At 41.8% G+C, this 14,802-nt stretch overlaps 1 protein-coding gene across 7 annotated transcripts in view; it reads left to right on the top strand.

Annotated features, from left to right (window-relative positions):
• The window catches only part of rimbp2 (RIMS binding protein 2), a 90,813-nt gene that overhangs the window by 7,699 nt on the left and 68,312 nt on the right, over nucleotides 1-14,802 (top strand). For all 7 annotated transcript variants that reach the window (XM_034595252.1, XM_034595244.1, XM_034595251.1 and 4 more), the window contains one exon: nucleotides 7,888-8,025. In XM_034595252.1, the coding sequence (XP_034451143.1) occupies nucleotides 7,888-8,025 (138 nt within the window). The remainder of the gene's footprint in view (nucleotides 1-7,887; nucleotides 8,026-14,802) is intronic.

Genomic DNA, 14,802 nt, shown 5'->3' with positions numbered 1-14,802 from the left:
GTGTAAAGGAGATGAGTGTTTCTGTTGGTAGTGTCATTAGCCTCAGAGTTTGCAGTGAGACAAGATCCTATAGGTGGCAGTCATGAGAGCAGAGGGCAGTAGTGGGTTTGGACAGTGAAGACTGAGCTGAGATTTCCTCTGTGGGAACATATCTTGTCTGTGTGTGTATGTGCATGTGTGCGCAGGTATGGATGTCTCTTCCGATTCCCAAGGTCACTCATTTGAAGAGCCTCCATAATTAGGCCTGTCAGTCTTGACCCACACCTCCGATATGAGGGAGTACTTTGACGACAAATCCCCCATTCATACTGTACCGTTACTCCTGCCCACCTTGACAAGCAGACATGGCCATTCATCATTTCACTGGTTATCCCTGAGCTGCCATCAACTGACTTTTATCTTCACTATGCACAGGAGACAGGTATTCATATTTTGAACCCAAATTTGTTTTCTCCGCGATGAGGCGATAGCAAAGAGAGGAAGTGGGGGGTGTGGTGTTGGTGGTGGGGAGTTCAAGGGGGAGGACGAATATTGTTGTTGAGCATTATAATTTAAATCCAGCCTTAGGTCAAACAATATTTGCATAAAATTCTTGTTTATTTCGTCCTTGTGGTCGCAGCAAATGGGTGGGGCTTACCGCATTGAGAGTTCAGACATTTTGCTTTTATAACAGACTGTACTATACTTACTAAACTATACTTATTTTGATTTAGAACCCATCTCTAACTGTTTTATTTCGTATTGAAGCCATCTGGTATTTGCTTAATTTGATATTGTACTGGATTTTTGTAGTGTGATATTTGAGTTTTAAAATCTGATATTTATAACAGTTCAGATATTATAAATAAAGATCATTTAAACTTGCAATTAAATAGTTACCAATTTTTAAGTTCGGGGCAGCAGAAAATGGTTGTAAACACGACACTGACATATTTTCTCCTTTATAATAAAGCTTGTTAGCTTTATTATATAAAGCTTGTTAGCTTTATAAAAAAGCTTGTTAGCAAACTCACACCGAGCAACATTAGCATTAATCTGGAGTCATGTTTATGTCTACCTAGCAAATTTGAGTTGTTAGTACCCTTTAGCTCTGTTTACAGTCTCAAGCAGCCCCTGATGGAAGTATCTGTATCTTAAGCTGCTCAATTTTCTTCACAAGCCAATTTGAGTCTGGCACTGAGCTGGGCAGGTAGTGTTTTCCGTTTTTTCGTGTTAAAAACTGTTCTCTGCAGCTGTGTCCGGAGAAAAAACTAAGTGTGAACCGAAACAAAGATGCTGAAATACTCAGCAGAGGTGAGAAGAATTGTCGAGTCAGGCTCTTCATTACAAGTGGCCCCTTTCACACCTAGACCTATAAAATTACTACTTAGATCAGCTTTAAATATACTGCAAAATCAACTTGTCATTGCTCTCTGGTGGGCAATATTTGTAACAGTGTTTCTAAATGACCCCAAAGATATCTTTGATATTTCTCTACTCCTATTTCCTCGACGTTTTACACTGATACTGACATACATATAACACAGATGAGCCAAAAATGTAGTATAGTGTAATATCACCATGCTAATGAATTAGTTTGGCTCTGAAAATGCTGTTTTGACATCCGCCAGTCCTCTACTATGGTCCTCGTGACATAAATGTCGTCATCCGCCCATGTCCACTAGGGTACACACTGCGGATTCCGCTTGCAGCCCGAAAGTTGTAAATATGCCGACTTTACGTGTCTGCGTATGCTCCAGGTACAATATATCTACCTACTGGAATGGAATGTGTGATCAGCTATGCATGCATGGAACGAAAAACTGACGCTGACCCTCATTTGAATATGAATGGAACCGTGGGCATGTACATCTGACCAGAACATGTATGGAACTCTAAGCCGACAATGCAGAAACTATGGTCAATTCAGATAAAAACCTTAAGGGTTTGTGGTGGTGAACCTAGTGTGTTTAGGTGTGTAGATAGTGTGTACAGTGACAAGGATATATAGATAATTTTCTTTACAATGCTATGACCTTTCAGTATGTGGCGTTGTCCTGTTCCAAATGTCCTCAAATACTTTATCAATGTCTTCAGTATGTATGTACATTAGATAAGCTGGATAGCAATGCTAGTGTGACGCATTGTCTCCAGTGCTGGTGTGACCAAAAGTGAGAGGAGGGCTGTGGCGCTAAACATGGCTGCTCAGTGGAGGATGAAACAGTGTGAGGGGTGCCCGGCTCAGCGTGCTCCTGAGTGACTGAAGCTAGGCTGTAGTAACAGCTGGAACACTGCTGCTGCTGGCGCCTGGATGTGGCCTGGATAAGGCACGTGACCCCGCCACAGTGTGAGGCATTAGTGATATGAACAGCAGGGTCCACGGCCGCTGTTACATAACACCATCTTCACTGGGAAATCTCTGTAAAGATGGCCCCGGGAAAGTCAGTGACAGCAGAGTGAATGTGCATTATCCTTGTCAGCGGCCGCGTCACTTGTTCTGATTGTTGGACGGTCCCGTGCATGACAAAGCAAGTATGCATCTCTAGTGTGTCCTGAGGGTAACTACATGTGAGGGCAGATTAATGTAGATGTTTTGTGCTATTTAAGCCTCTAAACTAGATCCGCTCTACACACACCTTCATTGTATTTATGTACATGCTGTTGTCGACATCTGTATCTACTTGAATGCACCAGTGTGTATATGTTGTGGATTGTGCCTTTACATATATGGATGTTTGTATAATTTACAGGAAGTTAGTGTGACGCCGTAGCTTCCGCTGCTCAAATGTGATGTAAGTGGATATGTTGTGCCAGCTGTCATCACATTGGCAGTTTGACTGACTGCTGTAGTCGTGCTCAGACATTCGGGAGGGATTGGCTGCTGACTTCGCTGGAGGTCAGAGGAGAGTAGCCAGTAATCACCTCAGGGATCTGACTACGTTCATAATTGATTGTTCCTGGAGTTGATCAGGGCTGTCCACTCAGTCAGATGGACAACACTGATCTGGTGTAAACAGCACAAGATTAGATGAGCCCCCAGAAATCAGCTGTAGCTATTTGTTCATAGGGGGTGTTATTTTGTCACTACAGTTTTACATATGTGACACGGAACTCATTTGTTGCTGTCACACTTTCACAGCTTCATCAGTGTAACAATTCAGAGAAGGACTCCAAGCCATGACCTTGCACACCAATAGGATTTTAGCCAATCCTGACTAACTTGTTATACCCAAAACATATATTGGAAGCAAAATTTTAAGAGTGTGGCTCACTCTGAACTGTCATTTTATCCGCCAAGGTTATGTTTTCTCCCCTGTCCGTTTGTTTGTTTGTAAGCAAGACTGGACAGATTTCAAAGAAACATGGTGGAAGGATGTGGTGGGTGAATTTTGGTGGGGATCCAGTTCAGCTGGGCAATTAACCAAAAATGTATTAAAATCAACATTTATAACTTCACAGACCAAATTTTGCTCATGACTGTTCATTCGGTCAATACTTTCCCCAATGCATGCATTCAGGAACTGTTCCGTGCTGTTACACGGCCACATGTCCTTCCCTTTCACTCCCCCGCTGACCTGCGCTCATCAGAAGCTATTAGGACCTGAATAGTACTGAAGTTAACTTTGTGTTTGTTTGATTTGCTCGAGAGGATATGAGACACGCATTTAAACACATTGAAAAAATGTAGTCCACAATGCCGTTGGGTCTGGTGGAGGTATTCGTTGTACTGAGTGCATTCTATTTAAGTCTGGGTGAGGTGAGATGAGGTGGAGGGCTGTTTGGATTCATTGTGAAAGGTGGACAATCACGTCTGAGGGGAGCAGTTGGGGATGATTATTCGGATCTTGCCAAAATCCACAGGCAGTGATGATTATATGTCAGGATTTGCTTTGTATTAAAAAAAAGCTTATCTCCACAGGTTCAATCTCAGACTCCCTCTTTGTACCTTTCCTCCTGCTTACACGTTTTGCCGACAGTGTCTGCTTTGTCCACATCAACTCATGTTTTCTTAAAAGGGTAAATTATGGTCAGTGTCATGTTGCACAAGTTAATTAAACCCAAATTTGCTAAATTAAGTTTTTCTTAAAAGATAACACTGATGGATTTGAACCCTTGTCCATTTGAAGTATTCATTTAAAAATTGATTGAACAGTAGGCAACAGGAGCAGTGTCCTGTAATGTCTGATGATGTCTAATGTTCATGTCCTTAATACGGACACATTCAATTCGGTGTCCACCATGTTGGGGGCAATTACACACGCTTTGATAACATAGGCTCTGAGCTGAGGATTGTAGGCTGCACCACAGACACTCTGTGCCACTGAGTTCAAGGCATACTTGCTGTTTCTACACCACTCTTAATGTTGAGGAAAATTAATGGAATATTAATGTGCTCCAGAGTTAAAGCTTTGTGTTTATTTGAGGATGTAATTGATTCTAATGTTCTGATCAAGTGTAATTTCATAACAGATTGCCTGAAAGAAAAGGGCTCGGCTGTGCGGTGAGCGTTGCAGCACAATTACTTTTTTTATGCCTCCACGGTGGTGACAGCTGTGGCCAGAGGCATTTAGTTTTCAGCCTGTCCGTCAAGGCATCCGTCCGTCCCCTTCTTGTTAATGTGAGCAACATTTTGGAGGAATTTCTTCTAAATTGGAACACGTGTTCAAGGATCACCTGATTAGATTTTGGTTGTCAAAGTTCAAGGTCACTATGACCTCACAAAACATGTTTGTGGTACATACATTACTTATGACATAAACGATGACATAATTTAACACATCATCCAAAAGGTCAAAGGTAACCTTCACTGTAACATCACTGTGTAACAACAGTGTAATTATTATTCAAATACACTTGATGCCTTATGAAATTCCTTCAAAGTCTACACTTCATATATTATACGACAGACATGGATGTAATCTGCAGCATGACTGATTGGGGGATTGGGGAATTGGGTGTGTCCATGATTTGTGGTGTGATTGTAGTTTTGCAGGGATTCCTCTGTTGTATGTTGTAAGTCTCTGTGTCGTTGCTAAGCCTGCTCTCCAATCCACTGCTGGTGCATCAATGAACACGAACACAGGGTAATTGCATGAAGAAGCTCTAATAAGTTGTATTGAATTAGCTTTGCCCTCACTAAAATGAATAAAGAGGCCGTCATGACAGACTCCCAAACTGACTCATTATACCTGCTCAGCCAAATGTATCATAAAATACAGTATTATTATAGAAATGCTGACAATCTGGGACTACAAATGGCTGTATGGTTAAATAATAATTAGTGTCTCATTTTGCCTGAATAACAAATGCCTGAATGAATATTTGCTAAATAGAAAACTAAATCTCATTTTGACAATTATCACAAATAATGAGCTCATATTGTTCTAACATACTGTTCACTAGTTGCTATGTGCTTGTTTGAGCAGGGTAGTGGCTTTAAATGTTACTTTCCACCAGTTTCAATTAGAGGGAACAGGGATTCAGGCCAACTTTTTTCCATCCCTGTCCCAGAACTCTCATGAAAACTAATTGTAATTGTCTGGAAGTGAATGTAAACATCCCAAAATCAAAAGGTTGTTCTTATACTTTGATTTTATGGTATTTAAACTGTTACGGAAATAAATGACTATGTTTATATTTGCTCCATTCCAAGAATTAGGTTTAGAACATTAGATAGAAACATCTGTTAACAGGCTTGCAAAAGACAGATTCTAGATTAGATAGTTAGATGTATTCAGCCTGCTGTGGTCCCGTTTCGTCATCTAACCGTGATATGTTGAAATTGTCTAAATGTAGCTAATATACTCACACAGCCAGGGTAAAGCTAGTAAATAGCCTTAGCAAGCAGCTTGTGACTGTTTCTCTCTAATGACACATACAAATACATCAATTTAAATTGGTCCTGAAGTCACCTCAGTCTCTGGGTTTGTAGGCCTATTTGGATTAGATGAAGCTGATGCTAGATTCGTTTAACCAATGCAACATATTTGCGAGTGGAGAGATGGACCAATATTATGTCAAGTTTTGCACCAGAACATTTTGGAACATGCTGTGTTGTCACTAGTCCGTGCTTAGTTCACTACTAGGCACTCAGTTCAATTTGTCATTTGCGAAGTGATAGTTGAGAATGATAAAAAAAAAAAAAATCATACATAAAACCTTTGTCCTGGAGGCTTCTGTTCTGTTTGTCTCAAAAACATCTTCCATTGTCTCCAGGGATGCTGTTCGTCTCAACCCCTGAAGTAACTTCACAAACATATATTCTTCTAAACATTGAGGACAATTTGAATTGATACTCCCTCACATGAATCAGTAAATATTTCACCCAAGAACATGGATTATGGTATGATGAGGTTAACAAGTCACCTGTTGATAGTAGATCTAAGAGAAAAGAGTGTTTGAGCCCTGATGAAAGTTGAGGTGGATGGCGACGTCTACATGGCTTTGGGAGTCATGCCTTGCAGCAGGGTTACAAGCAGGACAGAGAGAGGCTTCATCCAGATGTCTGTTTGCGTTAGGGAGGTTAGGGCACTGCCTCCTGCCATGAGAAACAAACACTAATTGCCCATTGGCCCCCGGTTGGAGATGTACAGCTGGGGACATGTGGCTAAAAATAGCACTATTTGTTCCTGTGAGTGGCGGACACACAGCACTATAGCATTAATATTCAACACTAAAGCATGGCATGGACTAAAAAAGGTCATCTTCTGGCCATGGCCACAAATGTCAGGGTATAAGGGTACACAGCGACACCAACACACGGTGGGTGAACTGCAAGCTGCACCCCAGGCTATGCCCCCATATGGAACAACCTACTGAACTATCGTCCTCTTGTCTGAGCACTTGCAGGGAAAGGTCACATGGTAACAGCCAGGCGTGTGTCATGACATCCTGCGTTTTGTTTGTCACCCAGCAGAATCCCTGTTTGTTCCATGAAGTCTTTACCTCCATGCAGCGATGGCCTTCCAATGCTTTAGTCAAGTTTCAACTCTCCCTCTATGACACAAAGGCAGCATCTGGTTCCACCTGACTGGAGCCATGAATAATTTAATAGGGGGCATTATTATTTCCAGCCAGCTCCACTAGCTTGGCAATAACAAGCAGTTTAGGTAGTGCTATCAGCGTTGCTGGCTAAGTGGTTGAACATGGAGAGAGGATGTTATTTTACCTTGTTGGCATCTTATAGTTGTGTGGGTTTGTAAGTATCTGGTTGAATGAGTTCTCAAGTGATGTTTTTCCATTGATACACTTGGTCAACGTGTTGCTTGGTTCCTTGCAGGTTTTGGAATGTGAGTTGAGCTGTGTGAAGCATCAAAGTTACCATTATACCAATCAGTTGATGTGACTTGCACAGATTATCTACTCGCACAACCCATCAGTTATTTATATTTTCAAAGCTAATTCATTATGCAAACATTCTTTTTTTTATTTTTAATGCTTGATTTGAAATTTGTGAATTTCATTTGAGTGCCTTTATTCTCCATGAACTCGAGGTGTAGTGCAAAGCTGTACTCAAAGCAACAGGATAGTACGTAGTCCAGTGGGTATTTTATCCTTTTTTTGTCAAGTTGAACCTGTGAGGATCAATGATGGGGGAACACACTCTCTTCCCATTGTATCGAGTGTAGCTGTTAGCTGATTTTCCACTTAGACCACCTGCTGACTCTGAGCGGCCATTCACCCACACTTAACTGACACACTGAGTGTGAGCAAATTGCGTCACCAGTGGAACGCTGAAGCAGTTGGTGAAGGGTTATTTGGAACAAGTCATCCAAAAACTACACAATCTAATTGTAAAACTGTCATTGTTATTGTGATAACGATTGAGGGAAGGTATTATTATTTACTATTTGAATGAAATGATTTAAATGACCGAAGCTTTTGTGTTCTTGTCTGTCCACCCCACAGCTAAGAAATGAAGTTTCCTCCCACCATCTCCCAGATGTGCCAAGTTTGGACAGCTTTCATCTTCTAGAGGACAACAGCAGAGTTCTGAGACACAACCCGGAGACCATCAGTGACCAAAGGCTCAAGCAGAAGTTACTGGTGAGTTCTCTGTGTGAATGGGATATAAGTGCTTGCTTGTGTTGGACTTGGTATGGACCATTAGTGGCAGATGAAGACTGCTGTGGAGGCATTCGCTTTCAGCCATTGTCTAGCTTCGCTGCTCCTCTTCCAGCTATGGATTGTGAACTTGTGAACCGCAAGCTATTTTTCCTCCAGTTATTGGTTTAATTTTGAAATAGCTGTGCCTGATCTCGACTTTTAGAATCATCGTTGGGATATTAATTTGGGTCAAACTGACAGTTTATAAAAATAAAAGTAAAATATTTAAATCACAGGCTGATCCATTTTGTGTGAATTTCATCATGGTAACTCATAATGTGACTCAGTACTGTGTAAGGCCTCTGCGTGCCTGTTTGCACTCCTGACAATGTCTGGGCATGGTCCTGATGAGTCGGTGGATGATGTCCTGGGATCTCCTCCCAGACCTGGATCAGGGCATCAGTGAGCTCCTGGACAGTCTGTGGCGGTACTTGGCTCTGTTAGATACACCGATACATAACGTCCCATGGGTGCTCAGTAGGATTTAGGTCAGGGGAACGTGTGGGCCAGTCAATGGCATCAATGCCTTTGTCATCCAGGAACTGCCTACACACTCAATGCGTGAGGCCACGCATTGTCCTGCACCAGGAGGAACCCAGGGCCCACTGCACCAGTCTAAGGTCTGACAACTGCTCTGAGGATTTCATCCTGGTAACTAACAGCAGTCAGGGTACCGGCTATGACATGGAGGTCCGTGCGACCCTCCGAGGATATGCCTCCCCAGACCATCACTGACCCACCACCCAACCGGTCATGTTGGATGATGTTACAGGCAGCAGAACGTTCACTACACCGTCTCCAGACTCTTTCACGCCTGTCGCATGTGCTCAGTGAGAACCGGCTCTCATCTGTGAAGAGAATGGGGCGCCAGTGGCGGGTGGACCTGCCAATTCTGGTGTTCTCTGGTGAATGCCAGTTGAGCCGCACAGTGCTGGGCTGTGTGCACAGGTCCCACTACAGGACCTGTGCTACCCTCATGGAGTCTGTTTCTGACAGTTTGGTCAGAAACATGCACACTAGTAGCCTGCTGGAGGTCATTTTGTTTGGCTCTGGCAGTGCTCCTCCTGTTCCTCCTCGCACAAAGGAGCAGATACCGGTCCTCCTGCTGGGTTGATGCCCTTCTCAGGCCGTGTCCAGCTCTCCTCTTGTAATGGCCGGTCTCCTGGTATCTCCTCCATGCTCTTGAGATTGTGCTGGGAGACACAGCAAACCGTCTTACAACTGCACGTATGGATGCGCTATCCTGGAGGACCTGGACTACCTATGCAACCTGATTGGGCTGCAGGTACCGCCTCATGCTACCAGTAGTGACAAGGACACTAGCAGAACACAAAACTAGAGAAGAATCAGTCAGGAAGGATAAGGAGAGAGCAGCTGTCTGTGGCCACCACATATATAGCCATTCCCTTTTTTGCTTTTGCCTCTCCATTGCACCTGTTGTCACTTTCATTTGAACCAAAGCAGTTGAAATTAATTCACAATCACTTGTGCTTCTAAATGGACGGATTGATAAACCTGAAGTTGAACTGACTTGGTGTTGTACTGTGAGGATTAAGTGTTCCCTTAAGTTTTTTGAGTGGTGTGTATGCATATTTATATATATTTGGATATATGTATCGAAAATCAATGCAAGGTGAATAAATATAGGCCTTGATGGCTTCTCATCCAAGCTGGAATACAATCAATGGTAAATGGACTGCATTTATATTGTTATTTTCTATTTATAATGACCACTCAAAGTGCTTTACACTACGGGTCACATACACCCATTTGAACACACTTTTATACTACGCCTGCTCTATATAAAGCATTTTTCCAACACACACACACACACACACACACACACACACACACACACACACACACACACAGAGGTGTGTGGCCAGGTACTGATTTGCAGACTGGAAGAGCCAGTGTTAAAACCACCAACCTTCCAATTAGTGGACGACCTGCTCTACTTCATGATTCACAGCCTCCCCTTCTCTCTCGTTCCCATGGGCCACAAAGACACCGGATACACTATGTCGCAAGTTGGGTAATTTCACCCTTAATGTATAAAATAAACTGGTAAAGGTGGCTTCTTCATTTTAGCCTATAGTTATCTTGAGACCTAAAAAATAAGTTTTTCATACTTTTTAGCTTATCTGACATATTATTGAATGAGTCTGTGTAATTACATGATCACAAACTAACTTAAGGAAGGAGGTTGTAAGTTGGCCCGAGTCTGATATTGGCCTCTGGGTCATAAGGAGTTAAATCCGGGCCCTGCTGCCTTTAGTAGAAATAGAAAAAGAAAGGGTACATTCGTTGTTTTGAGTTCATAGTTTCTTACTTCAAAAATACATATATATACAATAAGATCTCAAACAATACTGGTTTCCTGCTTTCTGACAACGCGATATATATTGGTGCTACTACAGAGGTCACATGACGACACATTTTTGTCACAAGTTTAAATATTCCTACACAGGGTGTATTGTTTTAACAATCAGGCTTTAGTGCCATTGTACCTGTTCGGTGTCATTTTCCTGTGGAGTGTGGAGAGCCAGTAGCCATGCTGTTAGAAATGCTGTGGAGAGTGAACAGAGTAAACAATAGGCTTCCAGAGTAAGGCAGGCTTCTTCTTCCTCAGGCTTCCTCCAGGCTGTGATCTCACAGCGGAGGCTGCTTGTAATTCCCCCGGCTTTCCCTGACGTCTGTGGTTCAATATGAATGAGCTGCATCGATTAGACCTCAGTGTGTTGCTCGCTCAAAGGGGGGTAGGCGTGTGTGTTTGTTTGTTTGTGTTGGAAGGGTTAGCTGGCCCTCTCTCCTGTGCCTCCGCAGCACTTACCAGACTGTTGTTTTTGCAGAGGGCCATGTTACTGGTGACATGTTTTAGCTGAGCCATAAACTGAGGCTTTGTTATTAGCAGCTTCTATGTGTTAGAGAACAGTGAATGTAACTGACATTTTCCACTGGCATGAAGAGAGATGGGACTTTCATTGGCAGCAGAAGACACTAGTTAAGGTGTTGTCTGTATTCAATATCTATTTCATTGTTTTCTGGATTCATTTGAGATACTTTGCATAATCAGGGTGATGAGAGTTATTTTTAAAATCTCCGTCTGCCTTTGTCAGGGCTACTTGATAGTTAGCTTGATAACATTTCTTAAGGGCTCACCTGCCATACCAGAAACAAAATGTGAATAATAACCTGTTTCTAAAAATGTGGATCATAAATGGTTTTATTTATCCGTCAAACTCCCTACAGATCTTCCCAATATTCTGCCTAAATGACTGATTCTGCTTTGGATTATTGACGGAATGTGACGTTTTTTGTTTTACTTGGCTGTTGTTGGCTTCGGTCAGTCTTCATTTGCTGTATCTTCTGATGACTATAACATCCTTTCACCAAGCACTGTTCACACGAAATCTCCCCGGTACCTGTGGTGGTTGCTGGGAATCCAGTGCTTTTTAAGTTAATGCATACGATCATGTCATTACGCTGGTGTTTTGCACCGAAGAGTCAACAGAGAAATGGACTGGGAGGAGCAGGGGTATTGGTGAGGGGGTGGGTGGGTTGGAGGTGGTGTTGTTAGTTCCCTCAAGTGGAAAAACAGCTGATTATGAATCCTGAAAGATTGACACAGCATCAGTAATTACCAATACTGCATGGGCCTGTGTAAGACGTGAGCGAAGTGGTAATGAAAATCTGACAGAGCATGGGGGCATGTCCTCAGCGAGCCCTATTTGCCTGCAGCTCTTCTTATCTTATGACGGAGATGCAATCAACAAACTGCACTGAACTGCACCGTGGTAAAGGTGTTTTCCTTGTGTGCACAGCTGTCTGTAGCTGTTACATCTCTGTTACATCTTACGCAGCAGGTGTTGCTATAAGCTAAAAAAGATATTTATTAAACTTTGCCCTAGAGATCTTTATAGCCTTTATTACCTTTGTTGCTTGTCCTCTTTTAAGTTTGCAGAATTCTGCTGGAGAGGGATTTTCACATATATTGACTTATAGTTTTTATTCTGCGGAAGATAATTTGCATATTGTTTCCTCTGTTGTGACTTTTTAGTTTACATCTGATGTTGTTGACATCAAGGAAAGTGGCAAGAGAAAAAAACATGTTTACATTGTTACCTTCCTTCCGACAAATTAAGAATATAATTAATGTTATGTTTCAGTCACATTGAGATCAAATATACAGTACCAATTTTTTACATTAACCTGCTTCTACTGTGCAGACCTGTTGTCATCCAAACCAGCCAAACAGAACAACAAGTTATTAAGAGTGTGAAAATGGAACCAACAAAGCATAAACACAACCCAGCTTTACTGACTATGTTTACATGGACACCAATCCTCTGATATTTATCCGATTAATCCAACATTCTGCATTAAGACACTGACATGTAAACAGCATTTTCTGACTACCTTAACCCGACTGAGGTCATAGTCAGAATAAGCAATAATCAAATTAAGAGTAGTAAGAGTAAGTAGTATGACCGTAGTAACATTATGTAGACATGCATACGTCTTAATCACATTATAATGTCCTACTGGTGTTTTTACAGCATTTTGCAACATCGTCATATGGCACTTACCAACTGCCTTAAGGTGCATTCCCTGAGTATAAACAAGATGAAAAAATGAACAGGAGGTGTAGCTTTGGCAAAATTAGAAAATAAACACAATAAACAGTAGCATCATCCATAAATGTTCTTCAGGTTGAGGTTGTAAAAGTGGCAGAATATCATCAGATGCCGTGGACGTAATGACGAATGCTCTGTAACATGTTTATATGAATATGAAGGGAATATTCATGTAAACCGCACAATCAATACAATGTCTTATTCTCAAGGTGGTCAATAGTCAGAATATTGGTGACCTGTATATGAGTATATGTAATCACTATCAAATCCTATTTTTCTCTATTGTGATCAAATATTTTACTTTATTGAAAGAGTATGAAAATAGAAATAGATTCAAATACACAAAATATACAAATAATTTTAAAAAAAAAGAATCACTGTGTAAAAAAACCACAGACACACCCCACCCACCCAAATCCTCCTAGCCGGGCTACTGAACTCTTATAGAATATAATTGTAAAAGGTTTTTTGAGTTTGATTGAGAGTGAGGGCCAATCCTCTATAACGTTCCATGGAACCGCTAAGACTACGTTCACGCAGCGGGCCTAGGTGGCCCCAATCTGATATTTTTCCCCCATAAGACCCAGATATGATTGTTTAATGACAGTATGAACACCACAAATCACATTGAATCTCATCTTTCAAATCAGATTTGGGCCTCTTTCATATGCGGTTCTAAATCAGATACAGATTTGAATTTGTTTTTAAAATGCGACCTCAGTCTGAACAGCCATGTGACCCGTATAAGAGTTCAGTGTGACTTTTACGTCACTCTAGATCAACATTCCTCATAATTTTGTGCAGAGCGAAGGGTCGGGTGGGAGTCACCCGGCAAAAACAAGCATGGAAGACGGCTGCGACGGAAAGTGAGGTTTTAGACCTCATTAGTAATCATGATGACACGTCTGTACAAGCAAAACATTAGGGGTCGTATCATAACTGGTCTGTGTTTGAAAGCATATCAAGAGAAACATTAAACCATAAACGCTCACATCTATTGCCTCCATGTTTATTACCAACTTCTTCTCCTTGTTTACTTCTGTAAACAGCTTGCTGCGTGTCACGTCTTGTTGTTCTTCTGCGCATGTGGGTCACATCAGGGCCATGACCACATTGGAGTCTGATACTGGCTACATTAAAAACAAATTATCTGAACAGCCACATCAAGTAAATCAGATCTAGAAATTGAGCTCTCAGGCTTGCAGTGTGAACGTAGCTTAAGACAACTCTTAAGTATACAATTTACAGATTCGTCAGAAGCCAAGCTCGAAAAGAGCGAGTTACTACATGAGGGAAATGAGTACAGCACTATTTAGCTGAAGTGTGCTAACTCTGTAAGCTAGTTTTTTGTTCTACCAGAGCAAACATGACTGTATTAGTAAATTTCCTGAGTGCAATTTTTTCAGCTAGAGTGCATCCAACATTTCATTTGCAAGGTGTTGAATCTTTTATTTCCCCTTTTCAAAAGTTGCATGCACTTGCTTTGAATAGTCTTTAAAACCTGATTAGTAAAGAGATGAGATGTTTTCCCACCCAATGGCTTCGTCCTCGTCCATGTTTTCCTCCCGATCTGCTGCAGGCGTAAACATCTGATGTAAACTGGATGGCTTTCCAGGGTGTCAAAGATATAAACAGGCTCATCCATCAAAGACTGATCAAAATGAGTGTTTGAGCATTTTTCTGCACTCAGCACTTGACAGATGTGAGTTGCATGAACAGATGTGCTGTTCAAAGTGGAGAAGATTTAATGATTTACTGCCCAACGCGGTGATGTGCTGTGTTTTAGGCAACCCCGTTCTCTTAGTATATACTCTACGTCTCCATGTCAGTCGGTTTTTCTGACCTGCGCTCTGATTGGTTGATACCCCTGCATATTGCATAAAGCTGAGGATGTGACCCATTACCCATCTGTCATGTGGGAGTGTCTCATTGTCGCAGCTGAGACGGGCAAAAGGCTTATTAGGGATGTGAACACTGTCTCATTGGTTAACTCCTGCCCTCATAAGTATTCATGACTGCGAGCACACCTTCAGTCAGACTGGTGGTGTGATTCCAGCTGCGCTCAGTTTGATGGTCAAGT

This window comes from Hippoglossus hippoglossus, chromosome 9 (assembly GCF_009819705.1).
Source record: "Hippoglossus hippoglossus isolate fHipHip1 chromosome 9, fHipHip1.pri, whole genome shotgun sequence".
In the NCBI taxonomy this organism is placed as follows: Eukaryota; Metazoa; Chordata; class Actinopteri; order Pleuronectiformes; family Pleuronectidae; genus Hippoglossus; species Hippoglossus hippoglossus.
Note: the sequence above shows the minus strand (reverse complement) of the source record. Positions and strands in the feature narration are given on the sequence as shown.